The 24,069-nt window shown below is 45.7% G+C and overlaps 2 protein-coding genes and 1 non-coding gene across 8 annotated transcripts; all 3 read right to left on the bottom strand.

The window, feature by feature from the left end:
- Nucleotides 1-1,964: 1,964 nt before the first annotated feature.
- LOC9269204 (disease resistance protein RGA2) lies at nucleotides 1,965-9,155 on the bottom strand. Of its 4 annotated transcripts, XR_010741019.1 has the most exons (5): nucleotides 7,778-9,155; nucleotides 5,001-7,656; nucleotides 2,968-4,844; nucleotides 2,728-2,864; nucleotides 1,965-2,602 (listed from the first exon to the last, which is right to left on the bottom strand). XR_010741019.1 is itself a non-coding variant. In XM_066310038.1 (4 exons), the coding sequence occupies exons 1-4, from the start codon at nucleotides 8,085-8,087 to the stop codon at nucleotides 4,263-4,265; spliced, it is 3,465 nt and encodes a 1,154-aa protein (XP_066166135.1). In that variant the 5' UTR covers nucleotides 8,088-9,155; the 3' UTR covers nucleotides 4,115-4,262. The 4 variants fall into 4 exon arrangements, 2 of the variants coding, with proteins under 2 accessions (XP_066166135.1, XP_066166136.1); XR_001544989.3 differs by lacking the exon at nucleotides 1,965-2,602 and having other exon boundaries at nucleotides 2,623-2,864; XM_066310038.1 differs by lacking the exons at nucleotides 1,965-2,602; nucleotides 2,728-2,864 and having other exon boundaries at nucleotides 4,115-4,279; nucleotides 4,363-4,844.
- Nucleotides 9,156-10,264: 1,109 nt separating this feature from the next.
- LOC136356305 (uncharacterized) lies at nucleotides 10,265-11,560 on the bottom strand. Its single transcript, XM_066310037.1, has 3 exons — nucleotides 11,369-11,560; nucleotides 11,231-11,293; nucleotides 10,265-11,144 (listed from the first exon to the last, which is right to left on the bottom strand). Exons 1-3 carry the CDS (start codon nucleotides 11,517-11,519, stop codon nucleotides 10,765-10,767), a joined length of 594 nt encoding a protein of 197 aa, XP_066166134.1. The 5' UTR covers nucleotides 11,520-11,560; the 3' UTR covers nucleotides 10,265-10,764.
- Nucleotides 11,561-18,014: 6,454 nt separating this feature from the next.
- On the bottom strand, nucleotides 18,015-23,464 carry LOC4337035 (uncharacterized). Of its 3 annotated transcripts, XR_003241879.2 has the most exons (6): nucleotides 23,073-23,464; nucleotides 22,410-22,526; nucleotides 19,318-20,052; nucleotides 18,713-18,901; nucleotides 18,517-18,605; nucleotides 18,015-18,428 (listed from the first exon to the last, which is right to left on the bottom strand). It is a non-coding gene; the product is annotated as an uncharacterized protein (transcript). The 3 variants fall into 3 exon arrangements; XR_010740679.1 differs by lacking the exon at nucleotides 19,318-20,052 and having other exon boundaries at nucleotides 22,410-22,724; XR_010740678.1 differs by lacking the exons at nucleotides 22,410-22,526; nucleotides 23,073-23,464 and having other exon boundaries at nucleotides 19,318-20,335.
- Nucleotides 23,465-24,069: the final 605 nt, after the last annotated feature.

Below are 24,069 nucleotides of genomic sequence, written 5' to 3'. Positions count from 1 at the left end.
CCTTTTTTCCTTAAAAATGACACTGAGATTTTTGCGTCCAACTAGAAACGACTGACAAAATCCGTGCTTGTTAGATGGCAGCGTAAGATCCGTGTTTCAACTAGTCATACGGACTGTCATACAGAACCGGGGATATGATGCGAGAGTAACATATTCCCTCCATCCCTAAAAAAACCAAATAGTCATAAGTTGATTTTTTTATAGGAGGAGGAACTAGATGTTTATAACAAAGAAAAATCCCAATGTAAATCCTGGCCACAGAAGTATAATAATCATGTAAATTGTTTCCTATTCCCTCCGTAAAAAAACCTACCTAGACGGTTGATTTTTTTAAAAAAAAAAAGGAAACTGAGAACATTCATAGTGTATAGTTCATGTAGGAGTACTAAAGACATGGCACGCACCAATCATAGTAACCAGAGAAAATCGTTGCAATGTACTCACTCCGTATTTTAATGCATGACGCCATTAACTTTTTAACCAATGTTTGACCACTCGTCTTATTCAAAATTTTTATGCAAATATAAAAATACTTATGTCATGCTTAAAGAACATTTGATGATAAATCAAGTCACAATAAAATAAATTATAATTACATAAATTTTTTGAATAAGACAAAAGGTCAAACGTTTGTTAAAAAGTTAACGGCGTCATACATTAAAATACGGAGGGAGTATAAAACATCACTTAGAATCATCATGGACCCACCCATATTAATATAGAGAAAAGAGAGATGTAGCTTGACACAATGTAACTGACGTATGGGCTCAAATATCAGCCACAACCACAAGGTGAAAAACACAGGGACGATCTCTGAATTGCACGAATATAAAAGAGCAGCAGGAAGCAAGTAGTAACAGAGAACAAGATAGCAAGCTGAATTTCACGAGCCCAAGACTTACCTGCGTGTGACGTGCCAGCCATGCTTCAGGAGTCGGAGATGCACTGATCATGAATCCATCGTTCCACGGAACACCGACATGAAAAGGCAACACAAAAAGGCTCGCTCGCCGACGTTTTCGTCGCCCGCGACGTCCACGGTTCACCCACACGTGGAATCTGCAAAGATGGGAGAGGGACATATCGTCCTTTGTGCAGGCGGAATCGGAGGCGGAGCGGGGAGACGCGGCTGCCTGTGCAGAACGCGGCGGCGTCAGGTGCCCAGCTCCTTCACCACACGCCGAACAACCAAGGGGTGGCGAATGACGATGCGCGCGCCGCGGCGGAGGGCGACTTTGACGCCCGCGGTGTGGGGAGAAGGCATGGCTCTGATACAAGATGATGGCACAAATCTTCCACGCATCACACTCAACCTCCCCTGAAAAACCTAAGGAAGCATGGGGAAAAATCTGGGGGCATCCGTATACTTTCAAAAGCCTGAGGTTGCAGAGGGATTGTGAGACCTCAATTGCGGTGAGCAATGGACATTTTTGAATCGTCAACTCTTGAATCTAACTCCAAGGATTCGAGAATCCAGGGACGCGATCCAGCTCGAAGGAGTAAAGAAAAAACAGAAATACTACAAAACTTCATTAAAAAACCCTTAAAAAGAAAAAAAAACACCTGACTAATATGAAGACCCTGGGCTAGGGGAGGAAGAATAGCCTTCCAGCTAGTTACAACCATAAAAAAAACACGAATATTAGAAAATGATCTAATATCAAATAGTAATTAGAATGGATGCCACTACCTCGTGGAGCTAGCCAAAAAACCCCTGATCGTTTCTCAGTTACAACCATACGATCAACTGACTTAAAAATTTATCTGAATACTAAATATGCAATAGCAGGATAAATGACAGTACTATATCAGTGAGCTTGTGGTCAAGGAAATGTACTAGTATTTACGCATTTAAACTCACAGATTAAAGATTCTTGACTTGAATCGTCTCCTAAATGCATGCCTGTTGATTTGCATGCGCCACTGAAAGAGGTGAGAACTATGAACAAGAAGTAGCGATTCCATTCAAGTATTTTTTTTTTCTGGGAATACACAAGGAGCGCATCTTTGTATTAAGAGGAGTAAAAGTCTGTACAGGTGAAAGAGAGAAACAGAAGGAGACGGGATTACAGGAAGTCACCCAAGAACATTAAACCCTATTCTCGCGACACAATGTTGCGACCTAAGCGGCCTAAAGGCATGGCCGGCATGGCAGTATTGGTGAGCCGCCACAGCGCTGCCTCTTCTGCCATTGCCCTTGCCACTTCTGTCCAGCTTCTCTGCTTCTGATTGAACACCCTGTTATTCCATTCCTTCCAAATTGTCCATGCTGCGAGTGTAGCAATGGTATCGAAACCTCGCCGTTGAGAGCTTGGGAAGGTTTCCCTCTTGTCACACAACCAGGAATGGAATGAGATTTCATTGACGGGCAAGCATTCCGGGCGACTGATGGCCGAGAGCAGTAGCCACCAGAGCTGCCTTGATTCTGGGCATGCGACCAAAATGTGATCGATGCTTTCTTCGTGCTGATCGCATAAGACACACATGCTGGGGTGAAGCAAGCCCCTGATGCTTAACCTGTCCGCCGTCCAGCAGCGGTTGAGTGCGACTAGCCAAATGAAACCAGAGAATACTACCAATAGTAAACAGCAACAAATCCACACTGCAGAGTGCAGACACAAACTCACACCAAATTACACTGCGTGTATTAGTCTTCAAAAGTACCCAGTATGAAGCGCTGCAGAAACTTCAGAACAAAAGGCAGTAAACTGCGGCCACAAAACTTACTTGCACAAGCAATGACAGACAGCCGCGGCTAGGAATCATATTAGATTCAATAAGCTACTATCATCAACTCATCACAAGAATGTTTGCTGGAATTTTAGGCGAATGATGGTCCTCAACTGCATAAATAACATCTTGGCCTGCAGTGCAGTACAAAAACTCTTATAAGTTTTACTTTAGCAAGAGAAAACTGAATATTTCAGTTAACTATGGAATATTGTAAATTTTAGATTATACTAGTACCTCATAAGCAGCTCAGTACTAGCCCATTTGCGGAGCATACAACAAATAGAGAGGCGAGGTCTTCAAGCTTCTATCAGACCCTACACACTTTCCCATCAATTAGGACCTTTAGCTTTTCTGTCGCTGCTAGTCTGCACTGCCTATTTAGTTCCTCAGTGCAGCCTCTGGTTTCCAATTCTTCAAGTGATAAAAGAGGGAGTCCCTCTTCCGGCAAACGTAAGATACCCGGACAGTAGCCAATCTCCAACTTCTTGAGGGAGGACAGGCAATGCAACTGTTCAGGCAGCACGAGGAGATCATCGCAGCAGAGGAATCTGAGCTCCTGGAGGTGGGTGAGCTGCTGAAGCACTCTCCCTTGCCCCTCTGACAGTCTCACCACTCTCCAATAACTTCGCGAGCTTGAAAGCGTCAAGTGTTGGAGGGAGTTGAGGTGTTTGAAGAAGGACATGGTAAGGACAGAGAAGTCATCAGTCTCAAGCCATTCCAGTCCAGATAAAATGCTTAGATCTCCAGCCTGATCTCCCGTGCATTGTTGATCCTGTGAGTCAAATTCCCATGAAGTGGACAGCTTGGGATTCCTTGCAAGCTTCATGATCTTTAGGGAGCTGAGAAATGTCAATCCCCCAAGTGTACACAAGTTCTTACAGTTAAAGATTTCCAACTCCTCCAACTTTGTACAAGAATGCAGCTGTAGGCATATCAGGCTAGGGCTGTCCCACACTGACAATCTTCTGAGAGAGGTATGGTTCTCTGGAAAATAGAGCTGGAGCTTTTCTGAGAGATGATCGGTCTCAAATTGGTTGAGTAATGGTGGAAGGAGAAACCTCCCACCTATATGATCATCACTAACACCTTCATGCACCATGGGCATGAGTAATTTGGGGCATCTGGTAACTGTCAACTCCTCAAGGGAGGTGAATCCCGCAAAACCAACCTTTCTGCTGCAAAAAACCAAATTTGGGCAGTCAGATATGTGCAACTTTTTGACATATGTGTAGAGAAGATGTGGCATATGAAATAGTATGGGTCCGTTTCTTATCGACTCTGTTGTTGCTGTAGTAGTAGTTGAGGAGATATATAGTAAAGACAGATGGTTGCTTTGCTCTTCTACAGGACAACTGAATGTTGAAGGTTTGTCATTTACAGTCAGCTGTTCAGACTGTGTACATGGAAGCAATAATGGATCACCCAGCATACTAGATGACACAATTGATAGATGTGTGATAGATGGAAACTTTGTCTTTCCTTCACATGCTTCTTCCAGCATCATCTGTGGCCAAAGCAACCTGGGGCAGTCAACGATTTCCAAGCTCTGTAAAGACATGAGCTGACTTAACGCTTCAAACGAAACAGAGACCAGATTGGGGCAATTTATGATGCGGAAGTTTAGTATACTTGTCAAGTTGTTGAATGCCACGGTATCATCATTCAAGACACTCCACTCATAAGACTTGATTGTAAAGAGTGGCCAATGCTTACGCATTTCTATTGCAGGAGGAGCCAAAACTCCTCGGATGGATACAGATACCTTGGACAATTCTGCAGAAGGTGGAAAAGGGCATGATACTATAAAATGAGGACAACTGTGCACTTTGAGTTTATTCATGTTTGGAAGCCATGTCTTCTCCTCACAGTGGGGTGGTAAAACTTGCAAGACTTGAAAACTGGTCAATTTTCTGCATTTTGTAATTTTCAGTACTTCTAGACAGGAAGATAATAGGTCGAGGTTCGCACATGTGCAACATTCTAGGTTTGGCATGTTTCTTATGACCAACTTCTTCAGGTAAGGAACTGAAACTTCTCTAACACCAGGCATCGCAATCAACTTTAAGTCCTTAAGAGAATGCATCTCTTCAAATGGAAGGATAGTCCATTGCCTGCAATTCAACAATCTAATTCAGTAAGGTTTTCAGTTCAGAAAGATATGGCTAAAAAAATGACCTCTTCATTAAATGATTAAGTAAAAAATCACTATCATTTGCAAACCGAAAAGAGATCGGATAATTCATGTGTCAAAAGGAAGAAATAACAACATTATCTGAGGGCATTGCTTGATGGTGAGTTTTGTCAGTAATGGGAACCATGTCTTCCGCTCAACTCTGAAATGATCATAGTTCAGGAAAAGAGTAAAGTCCTTCAGCTTGTCACATCTCTCCATCCTCAGAATTCTCATGTTAGAAGTCAATTCCCTATTATATGTACCAATACATTTTTCCAAGTTTGGCAAATCAATTAGCACTAATTCATCCAAAGAAGGAATTGAGACATCCACTAAACTCCACATCCGGATCAAATTCAGCTTGCCAAGTGAAGAAATCTCTTCAAGTTGAATTGCTCTCCATTCACTACAATTCTTTAAGTGAAGGGATCGAAGTAAAGGGACAGAAACATTACTCCCAAGCCACATGGGGCAGATAGCACCATTGTAGCCCCGGATTTTGATACGCTTTACATTTCTATTTGGATGAAGACCTTCTAAGACCTCCTCTGCTGTTGCCATAGCAGGTTTCAAATTTGTGGTACTATCATCCCATACCAAGCACAAATTTTCTAGGTAGTCCTTGTCTATCAGTCTTGCTCTCCTGGCCTCTTCTTTAGTCTTGACATTCCCAAGTTGAAAAATTCCAAGACTTACGAGCTCATTCATTTGCTGAAGTTGTCCGATTTCAAAACCATCAACATTTTCAACTCTAAATTTTCTTAGTTCCTGAAGAGACGTTAACCTCCCAACATTAGCAATTTCCGAGTGCCTTTCCTTATCAGCAATAAGATGCCGTAGGTTGACCAGATTATTTATGCGCCTAGGTACAAGATTGCTGGAAGAACCTGCATCCAATGCTTGAAGGTGATAACATGTCGGCAAAAGTTGAGCATAAACGTTGGAGAAACGAGGTCCATCTTCTGTTTCCCACCAACAAGATTTTTCGAAAGTGATACTTCCATTAAAAAATTCAATATATCGGAGATGGAAAGGCTTTATGGAGTTCCAGAGAGCATCAATTAACATAAATGCAAAGTGTACTCTTAGGTAACGCAGACCTTTTGCATGTTTGCATAATGTTAGTAAACATTTCAACAAATTTCTGCTCCCGTAGGGTCCATGACCAAAGAACATCAAGGTCCTCAGTTTTTTTAAACATGTAATTTTCTCCAATTGTCTCTCAAACTTATCTGTGGGAAAACTGTCATGCTCAACTTCATCATAAGCAGAGGTAATGATTGAAAGATGACGAATAGTTGAAGGAATCGAATTGGACTTCAAACCATCAATAGTGGCACAGTCATTAGATGAAACTGCCTGTGCTAGTTCATGCATTAAACCATGCATGACATAGTGCGGGCCATCTTTCTGGAAGAAGCCCAAATCCACCAATTTGTCCAGGTACTCCCTCCCTGTTTGCTCCACTCTATTTTTTGTATCTTTGCAAGACACAAAGCTTTGTGAAATCCATGCAAAAATCAACTTTTCCCCATCAAATTTATGCTCTTGTGGAAACAATGAGCAGTAAGAGAAACAGCGTTGCAAGCAAGATGGTAGATAATCATAACTAAGCTTTAAGATAGGTAAAATATCATCATCACCTTTCTGTAGAGATGCCCATTGGTCCCGGATTTTCCACCAGTGCTCATAGTTAAGATTCTGTCCCAAAAGTGCACCAACACTTTGGGCAGCTAGTGGGTAACCCTTCAGTGTTTTCACAATTTGTTGTCCAATGACTTGCAAACTAGGATGATCCCCGTGGTTCTCATCACCAAATGCGCATTGCTTGAAGAACAACCAAAAGTTGTCGTCATCCAAACCTTTCAATTCAACTGAGGTCAGTGTTCTGATCTTTTTGGCAACAGAGGGGCTCCGAGTTGTTGCTAGAATCATGCATCCGACTGTTTGATTCTGGCGCAATGGACCTAGTAGTCTATTCCAACCGTTTTTATCCTTGTCTTCCCACACATCATCTAAGATGAGCAGAAATCTTCTGTTTCTAACGCTGCCCATGAGCATCTCCTGAAGCACATTAAAGCTGCTTATTTTCTCACAATCCTGCCTGTCTCTACAGGCATGCTCTAGCATCTCGCGTGTTAGTCTCACCTCATCGAAGATGGAAGATACGCAAACCCACATTTGCAAATCAAAATGATCTTTGATTCTTCGATCACGGTATACAAATTTAGCAAGAGTGGTCTTTCCGACCCCTCCATTTCCAACTATTGGCAGAACATTCAGGTCCCTGGATTTCCCATTTACCAGAAGCTCCACTATCATGTCTCTGTCACTATCCCTCCCATACACCTTCTGTTCAACTGGCACCGAAGTTGTCAGTCGTCTGTTGCTGACCACGCCTTCTTTTGGTACCGCAATGCAGTAAGAGGCCTCTAAATGGATAGCCTTGTGCACAGAATCACTAATTGTGCACAGCGAGGTTGCTATCTCGTTTATCCTGCGAGAGATATCATCCTTGTTTTCGAACGGCACAACCACAACAGTGGCATCATCTTGTGCTAGCTCATATTGTCCCCTTTTCCTTTTGCTTCCGGCATGGGCCATGACGAAATCTACTGCCATTGATGCCCAAGAAGTAAGCTTAGTGGCAGCATTCCATACAAGACGGCAAGTAGAAGACGAGGTGGAGCTGAAGGAAGATGCATTGCCTCCCTCAACACAAGAATCCACAGCAGCAGCAGCGTCCTCGCCTGTAGAAACCATTAAAACCAACAGACGGGGAGTGAAATTTGTGAGTGAAACAGTGCAAGGAAACAGGAAGGAACAGAAATTGGGATTTTGGGATGGAAATTTGGGGGGGAAAGAACGTACGCTGCTCGATCTCTAGCTGGAGGCGGTAGTAGTCGAGCTCGTCGACGACGTCCTCGGCGTCGAACAGCAGCTGCCTCAGGTCGTCGAGGGAGCGGGACAGCGGCTCGTTCCCGACGAGCTCCCTCCCCCGGGCGGCCGCCGCGGCGAGCACCATCTCGACGCTCCTCATCCCGACCTCGAGCCTCCGCACGTCGCCGGCGAGCCCGACCTCGCGCGTCCAGGCCTCCAGCTTGCCGGCGAGGAGGGTCCCCAGGACGCTCTGCACCAGCCACCCTATCGCCGCGTCCACCACGCTCCACTCCACCCCCATCGACCCTGTCCGCGCCACGCGACACAACAGTGCAACCCAACCCCAACCCACCGTGCTGCTGCTGCTGCTGCGGAGACACGCGCGCGCGGGAGAGGAAATGCGCTGCAAGTACAACAAGGGCGATGGGATTTGGAAGCGGTGGAGGAGACAAACGACGAGCCGTCGCGGGCGGGGCGGCCGAGACGGCGGCGGCGGCGGCGACGTCGTTCTTGTTTGTCTCCCAGAACGAGAGCAGCGGCATGCTTTGGTTGCTGCTTTGCTTGGCTTCGGTTTCTACTACAAGGTGAGGAGAATTTTGTCGTTCTGTCTGGTATACGGGCACACATGTTGCCATCTGTGTTGTGCATTTGCGCATAAGGGACATGGCGATTTGTCAAAGACGGACTGCTCTTCTGCTCCGCTTTCTCGCTCTCGCAATACTCGCTTCCATGTCTCGCGGCAGCTGGAGATGGAGAGGGACGTCGCTCTCGCTCGGGTTCTGGGCGGGCATTTCCACAAACACATGAAGGGCGTCGTCGGCGCCAGGCCAGCCAGTCAGCCACGTACGGCCGCCGCCGAAGGCCAGACCCTCGATGCCGTTTGCGCACCGGACGTCGGGCGCGTCCTCGTCCTCTATTGAGCCGGAGAGCAGGGCTCTGCCGGCGGCGCTCCGGCGAGGCCCTGCCCGTAGGCCGGCATGAGGCAGCGGTGAGCTGGTGGTGGCTTCCTCGTCGTCGGGGTCGCCGCTCGAACTCCTCCGGGACGACGATTAGGCCTACGCGGCCGGAATTTTTTTCGTTTTTAGATTTTTTTTTAATATTTACAGAAATAATCTATCGACAAAAAAATTGCAGAAATAGCCCCTGCCGCCCAAATGGTGGGCGGCAAGCTGACGTGACAGACGGTGGGTCGACCGCGCCGTCTGTCGCCGTCGGCCAAAATTGCGATTAGGCCCTTGCCGGCAAGGGGCTAATTGCAATTTTGGCCGCCCATTCAGAGCTTGCGGCCGTACTTTTTTCATCTGGAACCCAGATGAAAAAAGTACGGCCAAAAGATTTTTCTATGTTATGTTAATAATAAATAAAGAAGTATTTATTGGTAAAACTTGTTAATATTGTTATAAAAATGTATTGAAGTTGGTTGTTGCGCAATTTCATATGTTAAGTGAGGTATTATTTTGTACCTTATTCGACGTATTAGTACTCGGATAATTTATATAGGCCTATCGCAGTCTAGGTCGTAGAAACATTATATGGACTTAAACAAGGAGAATTATGTAACATGAAGAAATAGTAGTACAATTTGAACATGATACAACTATTTGCATTGTGGTTACATAGATGATATTAGATTCGAACTAGGAGGGAGGTAGTGCAATAGTTGAACACAACGACGATGTAGTAATGGGACAAGGAAGCATGACAGTAGAAATTTCAATATGCCAAATTGTCCGATAATAGCTAAACCCTACGTGAGGATCCCTCTCCTCTCTCAAACCGCGCTTTAGTAACCTTGTATTGCTCTGGTAGTTCAAGCTGCACAACACGGCTAGGTGGAGTTAGAACCCTTCTGGTGTCTATCCATTCTCTGTATTGACATCTCCTTGGTGGTTCCTGGGAGGAAAGAATAGATGTAAAGCAAGCAAAGTTAGTAAATGTTGTGAGAAAATAAGGAATCATGTAGTCAAAATATTCTTACCATGAAATCGTCGTCAAGAATATTTGGACAAACAAAGAACCTTCGACCCAATGTTGTAGGATTTATGGAACGAAGAACCTGACAACGATCACCACACCTGCATCTTGGACGGGCTTCCCATGGAGGGAGTGCCGTAGTTAGCACCCGCCAGTCGCTCTGTTGTTCACGACATTGTCGTTCATAAGCCGCTTTTCTCTGTAAGTATTGCTCAGTACTTTCGGATGCGAAATACCAGCGACCTTCTTGTAAACAAGTGGTTAGGTCGAGAACGGGATTTTCTGTATCGACCCACTCGATGTATGCGCAAGCCGTAGTGCGGGTCTGCCGAATAGAGTAGTGTTACGAAGAATAAAGCGATTGCCCATACGGAATGAATAAGCATATGCAGATAATAAAATACCTCACGGTCATAGTTAGGGCACCTAAAAAAGCGCCTTCCTCGAATATCAGGATTCCTCAAAGCCATTAGTTGGCATCGATCACCGCATAGGCAGAGAGGACGCTGGCACCAAGGTGGTAGTAGGTATACACAAGGATCGCTACGCCAGTTTGGATCCTCAACACCCCGGCGTCTAGCCATTGACGAAAGCCGGTCGGATTTGTAATGAAGCAAGTGGGGAAGAGAGTACTGAATATGACTGAGTTCTGAAAGATTGTGAGGCCTCACTCGTTAAGGCGACTTATATAGGCGCAAAAAATCGAGTGATACCCCTGACATGTGAACGTGGTGGGGTATGGTGGGTACGCCTGATTGGCGCCGAAAGATACATGCATGATCGGCGCCGAAAGTTACATTGGTCGTATGCGCCAAATGGCGGGCAAATACTCGTATCACACGCGAATAAAGGAGGCTGCATCGGTGCGGCAGAAAGTAGTCGTGCATGCGCCGAAAGGTATCGTGCATGCGCCAAAAGGTATCGTGCATATATAACAACAACGTAGTCATTACACAAGCATACAGTACTGAAAAGTGAAGCAAGTAAACAAAAAGAAGACTGCTCTACTGGCCCTGCCCCGCGCCGCGACCATGCTTGGTCCTCCGGGCCTGTGCTCGCACGTGGTCCTGGGAGTAGGTGAAACGATCCGGTGGCACAGCACGGGTAGCACGAGTGTCCCGCGGAGGAGTGGCCTGCGCCTGGTCCTGCGTCTGCACCGGCGGTGCGCCACCCAGCTGTGAGGGGCCGATGACGTCCTCTGTCGAGCCTGAAGCGAAGTCGAAGTCAGTGATGTCGAAGAGCACGGTGGAAGACAGGAAGGGGTCCGACGAGGTCCCAGCATGGTCCAGTGGTGGACCCTGACTCGACGTGCCGGCTGCCTGTGACGCTGACCCTGCAGCCTGGGAGAAGTGGGCGGCCTGCGTCATAGCGAACTGGGCGAAACCTACACATCGACAACGGGACCCTTGTAAGCTAAGACATAAAATGTATGTAAATTGATTGTGGAAGTAATGTTGTTTTTTTAAGTACCTGTGGGGGGCACAACAGAAGGCCTAGCCGAGGAAGGCGGGGTGCTGAACGGTGCACGAAACCCTGAAGCAATCGGCAAGTGAAACGGCTCACTTATATGTGCGAGGCATGTACAGAAGTAGTAATAAAAATACTTACCTCCGTGCGGAGGGGGAGTCGGCCTAGGAACGTGCGCAGCTGGACAGGGACCAGTCGGTACGGGTGGCCACTGTACAGCTGCGTCTGCCCGAGCAACGTCGTCTGCACGACAGGTGAGCACTCGGAGAATCGAGCGCATCGACTCCACCATCCGCGTGTACGTCGTCAGGTACTCCTCTACGGGTACCGGAATCCCCGCGTCTAAACGTTGGATCGTCGTTGAACCGTCAACGACGACCCGGTTGATGTCGTCGACCTGCATGGTTAATTTGTTCGTAAATATTCGTAAAATTTGACGAAGAAAGACATGAAAACATAAAGGAATGGTGCGATGCAGGGTACTCACAACACGAGCGAAGTCCTGGTCGCGGTGCCTGGCGTAGAGGTCTCTAGTGCTCGCAACGTGGGGCTACTGCTCCAAGGGAGCGAAGGTGACCCTAGTACGGGTGCGTGGCTGGTACCAGCGTAGGTAGGCCTGGTACGACTCCTCAGTGTGTGGCTCTCCCTCGTGGTCCACGACCTCCTCGGTTGCGAGCAACCAGTCCTCAACAAAAGTCGCCAACTTGGCGGGCCAGTCGCCAGCTGACTGCTGACCCTTGCGCGAGTACCTGCGAATTAATGTGTAATATTAGTGTGAAATGACAGATGTTACAAATTATTGTGAACAGGCAGATTTTAATGCAACAACGGAAAGCGTAGTGCAAGATCTTACCGGTGAACAGCAGCTGGGACGGTGGTCGGAAACGGTACTGGAAAGGGCTGACGGAAGCCGAACTGCCACATCACGCGGAAAGGGGCGTGAGGCTCAACGCAGATGTCGAAGACCATCGGAACCGTAGTCATCCAGTACGCCTGGTCCCTGGTGCAGAGTGTGGACAGACCCAACGGCGCACGAGCCTGGGTAGCCGCGGCACTGTAGGGCTCCCACACGACGTCAGTCGTCAGAAGGCGGTCGAACTCCATAACAAACTCAGGATACGACCGCCTAACCTGGACGTGAGCCCATCGGCGCTGCAATACGAGACGATCGATGTGATGTACAATGAACTTAGCAATTAACTTAACAATATGATAAGATCGATGCAACGTACCTGACGACGGCACCACAGAGTACCCATCGTAGGGTAGTCGACCTCTGGTCGCTCCTCGTACAGTGACTCCTCGTACGCGTGCTGGTCCACCTCAGGGCGGCCGATCGCAATCCTCTCAGCTGCCCAGATAGAAAGAAAGAGAGGGCACCCACCAAAGGTCGCGCTGGGATCCGTCTTCGTGCAAGACTCACAAAGTGCACGGTACAGAGCCGCCAACAACGCGGAACCCCAGCTCCACTGAGGCACCTCGCCTACCGCGGCGTCGGCGATGCTCCTGGCGTAGTGCACGAGTCCCTTGTCGACCGCGTGCCCGTGACCGCCACAGAACATCACCCAGCCAAAAAGCCAGAGCAAGTACGCCTCCAAACATCGGCTGTACGAGTACTCGTCGGCCTCCGCCTGTAGCTGCTCAACCTGCAAGCAGTCGATAAAATGTTAGGCACCTTAACTGCGGACTAAATATGTAATACGATTGTCATTTCGGTACAAAAACACTCACGGTGAGCTGAAGCAGCCACCTCTTCGTAGGTCCGGTGTTGCGGTGGTGTGCCAACGGCTCGAGCGGGAGGTGCGGTGCGCGCTGTACTAGTGCGAAACGTGCCGTCAGATCGTCCTGCCAGTCCACAGCCGTGGTCACTGGCCCAACAGCGTCTCCCGCGAGCGGTAGCCCCAACAAGTAAGATACGTCCTGTAGGGTAGGGGCTACCTCACCGCACGGCAAGTGAAAAGTGTGCGTCTCTGGCCTCCATCGATCGACCAAAGCTGCTACGAGGGACCTGTCCACAGTCCATCGTCTGGCCGGGTCTGCGTCGCCGGCCGCAGCCTCCACCAGCCGACACATCGGTAGGAGGCCGGCCTCACGTAGCCTGCAATAACAAATTAATATGTCATTATAAAAAATATTACAGTACAACTAACTTATAGTAAAACACTGTTCGTACCTCTCGACAAAGGAGTCGTGAACCGTGAGTAGCTCACCGCACGTCCGTGCCCGGAACGTCCCAAGCTGAGCCCCCTGCACCGCAGTAAGGTGAGACCGGTGTCGGTGATCTATCGCCGGGTCCAACAACTGAGGTGTATCCTGACGTGCCATCTCTGAAAAATATAGTGTTTCGTGTTAGAACAATTCAAAAAATAGTAATGTAAAACAAAAGATAACTTGCAAAATTATGAAATAGTAATAAAATCGTGAGATTAATTATGTACAACAAGAGTACAGGCTATTTAAATATAGCAAACGTTACTAATGGTACATAACGATGACGTGCAATTTAACATATATGTAGAGTTCAATAATATAACATAACATTACGTGTCGAAGTCCGACATACATCAGCATACATAAAGACGTTAGGCGCCTTAGTCCGACATTACATCACGAGACCTAAAGACATGACATGCCGAAGTCTGACATTACACGACGAAACATAAACACATCGATAAGTTCGAAACGAATTACAAGCAAATCCACATGCCGACATAGAACATAAGAACTACACCACGTAGCCAGACGTGGCACGACGACGCCTAGGACGTGGTCGAGTGGAGGTAGTGCCTTCACCCGTAGGGCGAGCTCCATCTGCTGCTGATCCTGATAGTCCTGCCTCCGCCGCACTTGGTTTCTCCTTGTCTTTAGGACAATGCTTGTAGGTGTGCCCATGTTCATCGCATTTGCTGCAAAGCTTCACCCTGCCAGCCTCCGACTCGTCCATATCGTTGCGGATGCGACGAGTCCTCCTCCTTCCAGCCTTGCCTCGGAGCTTCGATGGGTCAGGAATATTGAGTACTTCATCGTTTGTCTCTGTGAACTCTCCAGCTATGCCGAACCCATAAATCTCGCCGCTCCATGTATGATATATTGCTTGCTTACTGAAGTACTGTGACACATATACTGTATCTGGTATGCCACACTCCGCTGCGGCAGCAATGACATGGGTGCATGGCCTGTGGAGCAGCTTCGGCTTTGCACAAGAGCAATGACAGGTGCCATCATCTTTGAGAACACACTCCTGCTTCACTCTCTTGCGGTAGATACCCCTGCCTGCCTTATCTTGACATAGTATCTCAAACCTGTGCTGTTGAGTACCTTGCACTAGAACTCGATGTTTCATGGCCTTTTTACGCAACTCCTCTAGCTTTTTCTGCATGAAAGCTCCAAACAAAATGCTGTTGTTCGGCATAGAGGGAAGAACTGCCTGGAACCGATCCCTAAAATACCTGCATGTCCCATGTAAAATGAACTCCACTATGCCAACTAGTGGCAGTCCACGGACACCGCGCATCACCCAGTTGTAAACTTCTGCCAAATTTGTTGTCATTATTCCATATCTAGCACCACCTGTGTCATACGCCTTGGCTCATTTCTCTTTTGGTTCATGCAGAATCCACTGAGAAAATTTCCGAATCTCCAATCCAGTTCTTCTAACCAATGTTGGACTATCCGTTGGGAGAGGTCCAAGAGCTTGAGGAGGGTCAGCAACGGCGGTCGATGGAGCCGCTGCACGCTGATCACTGCATTTGGCTGTCAACTCATCTAATCTCTTCCAAAGCTCATTGAATTTTTTCTCCTGGTTCTGATTGCACAGCCTCTTGAACATGTTCATGAGCTCCTTGTTCTTGAATTGCTTGAAGAAATTAGCTCCCATATGACGCATGCACCACCTACTCTGTACATCTTCCCAAACACCAGGGTATCCTCGTTCCATACTCCCAAACTGCAACTCTCCTATCGCTCGCAGAATGCCAGCGTGCCTATCATGTATCAGGCATACATTTGGCCTCATACCAACAACTTTTGTTTTAACCAATTTCAGGAACCAGTACCAGCTGTCGGTATTCTCACTCTCAACAAAAGCAAATGCCAAGGGCAATACCTGATTGTTCCCATCTACCCCTGTTGCTGTTAGTATCTGGCCCCGATACTTTCCTGTCAAGAATGTCCCATCAATACAGAGAACAGGATGACAGTTCACGAATGCCATCTTGCATGCATGTAGAGCTAAGAACGCCCTTTGCAGCACACTCTTGCCAGGATGTTCAATTGAGGGGAATTTCTTCACTTCGTAAGAGCTCCCAGGGTTTCTTTCTTCGATAACACCAAGCAGGCGTGGCAAATTGTCATACGAGGCTTCGTAAGTTCCAAATCTCATCTCTATTATTTTCTGTTTGGCCCTCCAGGCCTTGGCATAGCTAATAGTATACTTGTATGTCTCTTCGATGTGTCGGATTATTGACCTTGGTTCATATGTGAGATTATCGATGACATGCGCATACATCTCAGATGCAACAAATGCACATGTAATGTTCCTGTGGTATTTCTGAACACCAGGTAGAAAACATGTATGCTTGGTAACAACTGACACTGTCCAATAATCCTTCCATTTCCCCTTATACGCGTGCACTCTCCAGGGACAACCATCTTTTTCCTTAACACACCGAACTTCATATTGCGACCGGTTCGACTTGGCAACCCTAAACTCTCTATGAAGTGACACTGCAAAATGTTTTACCGCCTCCTTCATATCTTCTGCTCTACTATAAATTGCTCCCTGAATAACCTCATTTTTTTTGTACTCCCATCTCACACTATCCTCTTCAGAGACGATCAGTCCAGAAAAATCCTCACTAGCCCATTCTGCTGGATTAATATCCGTCTCATCATCTGACGAATCACCTTCCTCTACACGCTCGTTATCAGAATCCTCCCTCTCCATTTCATCCACAATGGCACCGACAGTCTCCCCCTCGTCGGCCACTCCACCTGGTTGAATGCCCACTGGAGCTACTACGCCCCCGTCCTCTCGTGCGTTGACCTCCTCCACAGAAGTCTCGTTTACTTCAGCACTTGGTCCCTCGCCATCATCCATGTTCATCTGCACACCTGGATCCTTCGGGTGAACAAACGGAACCAAAGCTAGAGGCCACCCGCGTTACAATGCATTTTCCAAATACCATCTCCACACTCGAGAGTTTTGAACTGGCATTAGTTTCCAATAAAAACCCTCAGTTGCCCGACTTACTATAACATTGATTGTTATGTCACTTGTCTGTGGATCAACTCTCAAGCCCCTCATTAACCATCCTTTTATAGAAGGTACACTCCTCTCAGCCGGTCTATCAATTCCCCTTTCTGATACAATAAAATCTGACAGATCTACCCCAGTTGGCCCATAACGGACGTTTCCTGGTCCATGGTAAACTTGGAATGTTTGTTTGTTCGACATATCTGTCAACGAAATAACTAGATCATATTACTCTTTCATGCAATAAACATCTACAACGTAATATCTTCTTGTGTAAGCCAATGCAACGGTAATGTATTGATTCCAAACTAGCAGATCTACGTAGTTACCGATATCTATAATACGCACTTCTAGATTAGTACAACTAAAACCCTAAAAATATAATGCATTTATTCAAACAAATTTTTAAAAAATACACACTATTTAACTCAATAGTCACATATAGAATCTATGAATATTACCTGAAATCGGCGTCTGAATCCGGCAGGGCTTCGCCCCTTCTTCTCTTCTCCTCCCCTCTCTTCTTTTTTTTTCACTGGAATTGAGGAGAGAAGAATGAGGGCTGGGGGCTGGGCAACAGGCCTTTTATAGGCAGTGAGGCCTGCCGCCCGGCCAGAGGGTGGCAAGGGGCCGCCTGCAAAATAGCCGGCCCTGACTAGCTTTTTTGCATTCGGGCCCGGCAGTGAGGCCTGCCGCCCGGCCAGAGGGTGGCAAGGGGCCGCCTGCAAAATAGCCGGCCCTGACTGGCTTTTTTGCATTCGGGCCCCTTGCCGCCCCACCAGAGGGCGGCAAGGGTTTTCCTGCAAAAAACCCTCCCTCCGTCACCGCCCGTTCCTCCCCGTTTGTCACGTCAGCTTGCCGCCCCAGAGGTGGGCGGCAGGGTCTATTTTTGTAATTTTTTTGGCCGATAGATTATTTCTGTAAATATTAAAAAAAAATCTAAAACCGAAGAAAATTCTACGCGGCCGCACGCACATGGCCCATAATACCTCAGGTAACGCGACATGTCATATGGGCTTTTTAATATGGGCCGTAATGGGCTTACGTCGACAAACCGCTTCGTCTTCATGCCACCTTTCCTCCTCGCCGATGGTCACGGGCTCATGGCGGCCGGCGGCGCCGTTTCTTCTGTACCAGTTTGCAACGTGAAGAAGTGCTGTAATAGCGCATTGTCTTGTTCAGGGATGCAAAAGTAATCTGGGAATTGACTGTGATCATTGTGAAGCTTTGTCTCAAAAGGATGCAGAATTACTTTGATTAGACCATGCATTTTCACTAAAAAGATTTAGCTGGCCTCTTCTTTCGGCCAACCCGGCTAATGTATTTTCATTCCACAATTGGCTTCCGCTATGGCATAAGCAGTACCTGGGAGTACAGCAGCCTGACGGAGCCTAAATCACAAGGCATTCAAGGTCTCGAGGATTCTTCACTGGAAAATGCGTACCCCAGGACAATAATATGTAACGAAATGCGTACCATAAACAAGACAATAATCTGATCAGTACAATGCCATGAAGCCACCAGGGCCAGGAATTACAGGACAAGAATGATTGCATTAATCAAGAGGTTGCAAAAATGCAAAATACTGTCAGGCAAAATTACAACACGGTCACAACAAGATGGTTAAAATTTTAAATCTTTGACAGAATACTGTTCTAGACTTCAAATACTTTTGACAGGAAGGAGTAATAGAAAATGTAATATAAACGGTTTGGCCAATCCACAAGAACTCATTTGCAATGACTGGAATCACATAAAGGGAACTGGGAAGAAATTGCTACGGTACTATAGAACGAAATCGGCTCAAACTGTAATTAGTCATCATCACCGAACGTTGAAGCCATCGATGTCAGACCGATTCAGCTCAAATGATTTCGATAAGGAACAATTGTCTGCAAAATCCACGTATGCTTTTCAGTTCAAAAAAAAAATCCATGTATCCTTATTCTGCACAAGGAAGCAAGCCACATGTCAGCGATAATAATCAGAATAGGAATTCTCCAAGTGCAGGATTCCAAAAAGAAGAGATTATTACTTTCATATATGTAACGGGCCAACTGACCCTTTAATTGCACCAGTATCATAACCCTTAGGACCAAAATGTTCTTTGTGCGAGCTTCGGATCTAGTAAAGCAAATAAGTAGATCACATATAAGACATGTTCAGAAAACTAAAAGTAGACAATCAGTCAAATTTCAAAAACAACAATGTGAGGATGACAGGGAACTTACCTGTGGTCTACTCCAATATAACTATCAAAGCCTTCAATAAGTAGAGTGTTGCATGCGCTTTGAGCAGGCTTATTGGAACAACTTTGTCCCTCCTGTGCAATGCATTTAGGAAGACCTTCCAAAAAGAATGACAAAATCAAGACATACAATGTTGGCAGTTAAATTTTCTGGCCACCCACAGCACGCCAACTGCAGTCAAAGATAAAAAATAGAATAGGAAATTAAGTGATGCTTAAACAAAAGGGATAGAGATTCAACTTCTTGAATTCTGTAGGCAAACATCATCTGGTTTTCTAGTTAACACCAACCACATAAGCTGATCTAACAAGCATATCAAAAGATTGATGACAGTCCCGAAACAGTTATTTACACTACTGAAGAGGTAAGAATAAGATACTGAGATTCAAACATAAGACTGAGTGCTGCATCAAGTAGCAAAAAGATGGATATTCATTTCCGTCACACAATCTGTACATGATCGAGAATATGTAAAATTACAGCAGAAAATAAACCACCAAAAATAACAGTACAAATACAGAAGCATAAAACAAACAGGCCATGGCAAGGCTTACTGCGAGGCATATTCGAGAAAGAAAAAGGCTTACTGTGAGGCGCCAACCAGGATATGCACAAGAATGAGAACAATGTCTTATATGCCCGGAGCAAAACATTCATCACTTTAAGCAAGGGCTTTCACACCAATCAAGCGTACATATTAGTCCTTGCAAGGCCAAAGATATGACACACTGACAACTCCACAAACACATGCGCTGAAGGAAGTGAGTGCAGAGCAGGTAGCAGCAATATGTACAAAATCTTGTAAGGCTGCAGTCTGCACTCTTCAGGAAGATCAATTAATTACTTTAAGCAAGAGGAGGCTGAGGGTATCAATTAGTTCTCAAGACAAAATGCCCATTCCTTTCCGCTGGTAACTGCCTTCTTGCTGCCTACCTCTTTAACCCCTGTACCGATAACTCAAGTGATTAATCAATAGTTTCGTCATCAATCTCGACCTGTAGCTTCTCCGTTGCTACCATTCTGCACTGCATACTTAGGTCGTCGCTGCAACGGCATAAAGATAATCTCCTCAACGATGGTGGAAGGCCCATCTCTGGCAGCCTTGCCATGCGGGGGCAGTCTGAGATATCTAACCACTCGAGGGAGGTCAGGCTTGCTAGATTTGCAGGAAGGGACAAGAGATTCGGCAACCCCCAAAAGTTGAGACGTTCGAGGGATGTCAGAAGCTGGAGTGCTCTCTCTTGTTCCTCTGTCAGACCCATCATCGTCGCATCAGGCTTGCTTCGTTCAGGCCAGAAGAATAGATCTCTCAGAGACGTGAGCTGTTTGCAGAGGGAAACAGTAAGGATAAAGCCATCACTGATCTGAAGATTTTCCAGTCGGGACAAGATCTCAGAGGCCCCATGTTGTTGTGATAGAATCTCAAAACATTGAGGCATGCTGGGCGATTCATATACTGTCAAGAACCTAAGGTTTGTCAAGGATCCAAAGCCCTCAACTGAAGCAAGTGACTTGCAGTCTACAATTTCCAACTCTTTCAGTGCCTTGGAGTATCCCAGCTGCAGAGATGTCAACTCTGGACTTTCTGATATGACTAAATTTGTGATGGTAGGGAGGAAGGACAGCAGACGAGACTGTACCTTGTCTGTGAGATTCGTGATAAGGAATGTGTCAAGTGACGGAGGTGGCGGTGGAACCTGATTACTGCCCTGTTCAAGCTCCTGCAGTTTGAGATCCCACACAGTAGACAGCTCAGGACCCATATCAATACATAAGCATTCTAGAGACGGTGGCAGCAATCCAACCTCCATCTTACCACTCACCAACAACGGTATCAGTTTGGGGCAACCCTGAACTTTAATGGACTTAAGAGAGGTGTATCCTCGGAGGGCTCCCTCTTCTCCACCGAACTCCAGATCAGGACAGTTAGAAATAACTAGCTCTCTTAGAGAATGGATGATATTAGATGGAATTTTCAACAGCTGTTTTAGCGCTAGCGGAGATGGAGTCAATCTCATCGAAAGTGGCAGTACACACAGTGCAGCGCGGAGACTGCGGTGGCGCGGAGACTGCGAAAGCTTGGCCACCTTCATTCCTTCAATTCTTGCTGTAGCAGTCCCTCCGTTTCAAAAGAGATACTACCTCCGTCCCATATTACTTTCGCTTTGAGTTTTTGTTTATAAAATTTGATCATTCGTTTTATTCCAAAAAAATTAAAATTATTATTTATTTTATTTGTGACTTGCTTTATTATCAAAAGTACTTTAAGTATTACTTATCCTTTTTCATATTTGCACTAATTTTTTAAATAAAACGAATGGTCAAACGTTGTAAGGAAAAAGTCAAAGCGACAACTATTGTGGGACGGAGGTAGTACTTGATAATTTAACACTCTTTAAAATGGGTTTTGATTATTTGACATCCTAGCCCACTTTCATTCACTCAGATGGTCCCACATGTCATCCTCACAAGTGCCAATTAAAGCAATTGGGCAACGGAAAAAGTGTCAAATTATCAAATATTTTGTTTCAAAATCCCCTTTGTTTCAGAAATTCAAATGCATATTAAGCAAGAGACTAAAATACTACCATACCTTTTATTGTAGAGAAAATAAGGAGGGGGAGAAAACGAGGAGAAGGGACTACTACCGATTGAATGACTAAAATGAGAAGAAAATTATCTTAAATGATAATATTTGTGGGACGAATCTTCAAGCTAAAAAAACATTTTTTAGAGAGAGAGAGAGAGAGTATATTTTTCGCAAAAAAGTTTACATGTCAATATATCAGAAGAAATATAGTTTTAGTTACACAACACAACGGGTCGGACTAGCCCGTGCAAAGATAAGGAAGGGAGGGGTTGAAAAGGAAGGAGATAAAAACTAAAAACCGTTGCTCCTAGACAGAGGGAGAAAGGTGAAAGAAACATTCTATCCTCTTAAAAGATCCCCAAACGAAGCGGCACTAGCTAAGGACCAGAGGTGGCCCTCTTGGAGGATGGATCCCGACAACCGTGAGACCGGCGAGAGAAGACTCGAAGACCCTAGCGTTCCGCTCCTTCCAAAGCTGCCACGATACAAGAAATACCAGAGAGTCAAAAGCTTTGTGAAGGTGCTTTGGGAGGTGGTCCCTAGCAGACGGCCACCAGTCCTGAAGAGTGTCGCCACGAGAAGGGACGAGCCAAGATGGGACATGATCCTTGGCGAGCGAACACACAGTTGAATAGGAAGTGATTCGTTGTTTCGAGCTCCTGCGTTCGCCGGGGGGGGGGGGAGTATATTAGTACCCTTGTTATTAGCAGGATGTATTGTGATATTAATGAGCAGTCATCCTTTGCCAAACACTAGCTCATGACAATTGCGTACCAACTACCCAAATGTTGTTGCCTGAGTTATCAGATTGTGATGACAGAGCTAAAAGGTCTGAGATTCTTCAAGGCAGTACCCTAAAAAGAAATGAGATGAAAAAGAATACATATATATATTGGACTCTCCGGATGCACCACATTGGATAAGTCACAGGCGGGACAAGCAGCAGAGCAAGGCAGAGAACACTACAAAAGGCCATGGTACGACATGGCTGAGGCAAACTAGTCTTCGGCTTTTGACGGGAGTGCGCACTTTTACCGTTGCAAATTATAGTAAGTACTAAACAGAACAGAACACGGGATGGTGTCTTACCTGTATACCACAAGCTCACAAGTTCCAGCAGCTGCATGAATCAGCAAGAACGCCAGGGCCGCTGTGCCGAACAGATGATAAAAGCCCAGTTTGGTTGGTGCCCTGCCGTGCCGTCTCCTGATGGCAGTTTACGCAGAACACAAACCTTTTTGATCATCTACCAATTAAGTGTACTAATTTGGATGATAAGGGCTAGATAGCTGTAACCATTCTGAACCGTGTTAAAATGCTACAAAATTTTCCCTTTTTGATGGGTATAGAAATTCCACAACTTCAAAATATATGGGGTTTCGTATCCGACATGGTAGCAACTTCCTGTGAGTAAAGCCAGCCGTTACGACATACTCCCTCCGTACCACAATATAAGGGATTTTGAGTTTTTACTTACAACGTTTGGCCACTCGTCTTATTCAGATTTTTTTTGCAAATATAAAAAACGAAAAGTTGCGCTTAAAGTACTATAGATAATAAAGTAAGTCATAAATAAAATAAATAATAATTTTAAATTTTTTTAATAAGATGAGTGGTTAAACATTGCAAGTAAAAAATCAAAATCCCTTATATTATGAGACGGAGGGAGTATTTTTTTTCTCAACTAGAGTACTAGACTTGCTGATAAAAAAGCATACACCTAGTACGAATCATCAGAGTCCATAGGCTTACCTTTTGTGACCATTTGCTCGTCAAGCTCCGTGCTGATGGAGTGATGGACGGCGAGATGATGGAGAGAGAAGCTCCTCAGTTATCGGTTAGACATTTCGTCGAACGTATTGTGCGCGCGCCGTGGCGTGCGTTGAGGCCTTCCGCCACCGCGCGCATAGGCAAGCAGAGGGGTGCGTGGCCGCCGCCGGAGATGGAGCTCGGAGATGCGCGCCGCCTCTTCGGCGGCCCCCGGCGGCGGGCAGGCATGAGGCATCGCATCGAGGGACGAGGGCTTGCGCAGGGTGAGACGGAGGATTTTCTACACGTGGAGGCGAGCCAGCTTGTGCTGCCATGCCCACCCATATGCTGGTTGGAGACTTGGACGACTAAATGGCAGACAATCATAGCAGAACACTGACGGAAAGGCCAAACCCGTTGGTTATAAACCAATTATTAATTGTGCCAATTTGAATGTCACGGGTATTTCGCTGTGTCAGTTATAAAGCATATTTTAACTATCGTCCAATTTAAAAGGACACCATCTTTTCTTTGATGAATTATCAATCAACAATTTGCTTTTGACAGCTATGGCCTAGTACTTGTGACATGAGTACAGTTTGACAGTAAGCTGAGGGTGCATTTGGTTCACAATTATTTATGAATTGAATATGATAAATATGGTGGTCCAATTTATATTTTCTTATGTATAGGATGATTTATTTTTTTATTTGGTTGGAGGGATATATCATTAATGAGATAAACTAAAATTTAGTGATACCCATTTATCATATACTTTTTTTAATCAAAATCATAACCATCCGATATCTTGTTATCTTGTTTTAATGACTTATTTGTAGTAATAAATATAATGATATAATCATATAATAATTTAGATAATAACAAAAATTAAACCAATCACAACCAATCAAAATAGACCACATCACCCAAACAAAAACATGAATAATTTCATCTAGCAAAATCAACCGGATCCACTCATTCAGCATATTGAAATAATATT

This window comes from Oryza sativa, chromosome 4 (assembly GCF_034140825.1).
Source record: "Oryza sativa Japonica Group chromosome 4, ASM3414082v1".
NCBI classification, from domain to species: Eukaryota; Viridiplantae; Streptophyta; class Magnoliopsida; order Poales; family Poaceae; genus Oryza; species Oryza sativa.
The sequence above is the reverse complement of the archived record's forward strand: the minus strand, read 5'-3'. Positions and strand labels throughout refer to the sequence as shown.

Bases quoted from the DNA above. Each gene is read 5' to 3' on its own strand.
- LOC9269204 (XM_066310038.1), bottom strand. From the start codon at position 8,087: ATGGGGGTGGAGTGGAGCGTGGTGGACGCGGCGATAGGGTGGCTGGTG. The intron at 7,657-7,777 runs GTACGTTCTTTC...TGGTTTCTACAG, and splicing joins CCAGCTAGAGATCGAGCAGC to GCGAGGACGCTGCTGCTGCT. The intron at 4,845-5,000 runs GTTGTTATTTCT...GTTGAATTGCAG, and splicing joins AAGCAATGCCCTCAGATAAT to GCAATGGACTATCCTTCCAT.
- LOC136356305 (XM_066310037.1), bottom strand. From the start codon at position 11,519: ATGGTGGAGTCGATGCGCTCGATTCTCCGAGTGCTCACCTGTCGTGCA. The intron at 11,294-11,368 runs GTAAGTATTTTT...CGATTGCTTCAG, and splicing joins GACTCCCCCTCCGCACGGAG to GGTTTCGTGCACCGTTCAGC. The intron at 11,145-11,230 runs GTACTTAAAAAA...GTCGATGTGTAG, and splicing joins TTCTGTTGTGCCCCCCACAG to GTTTCGCCCAGTTCGCTATG.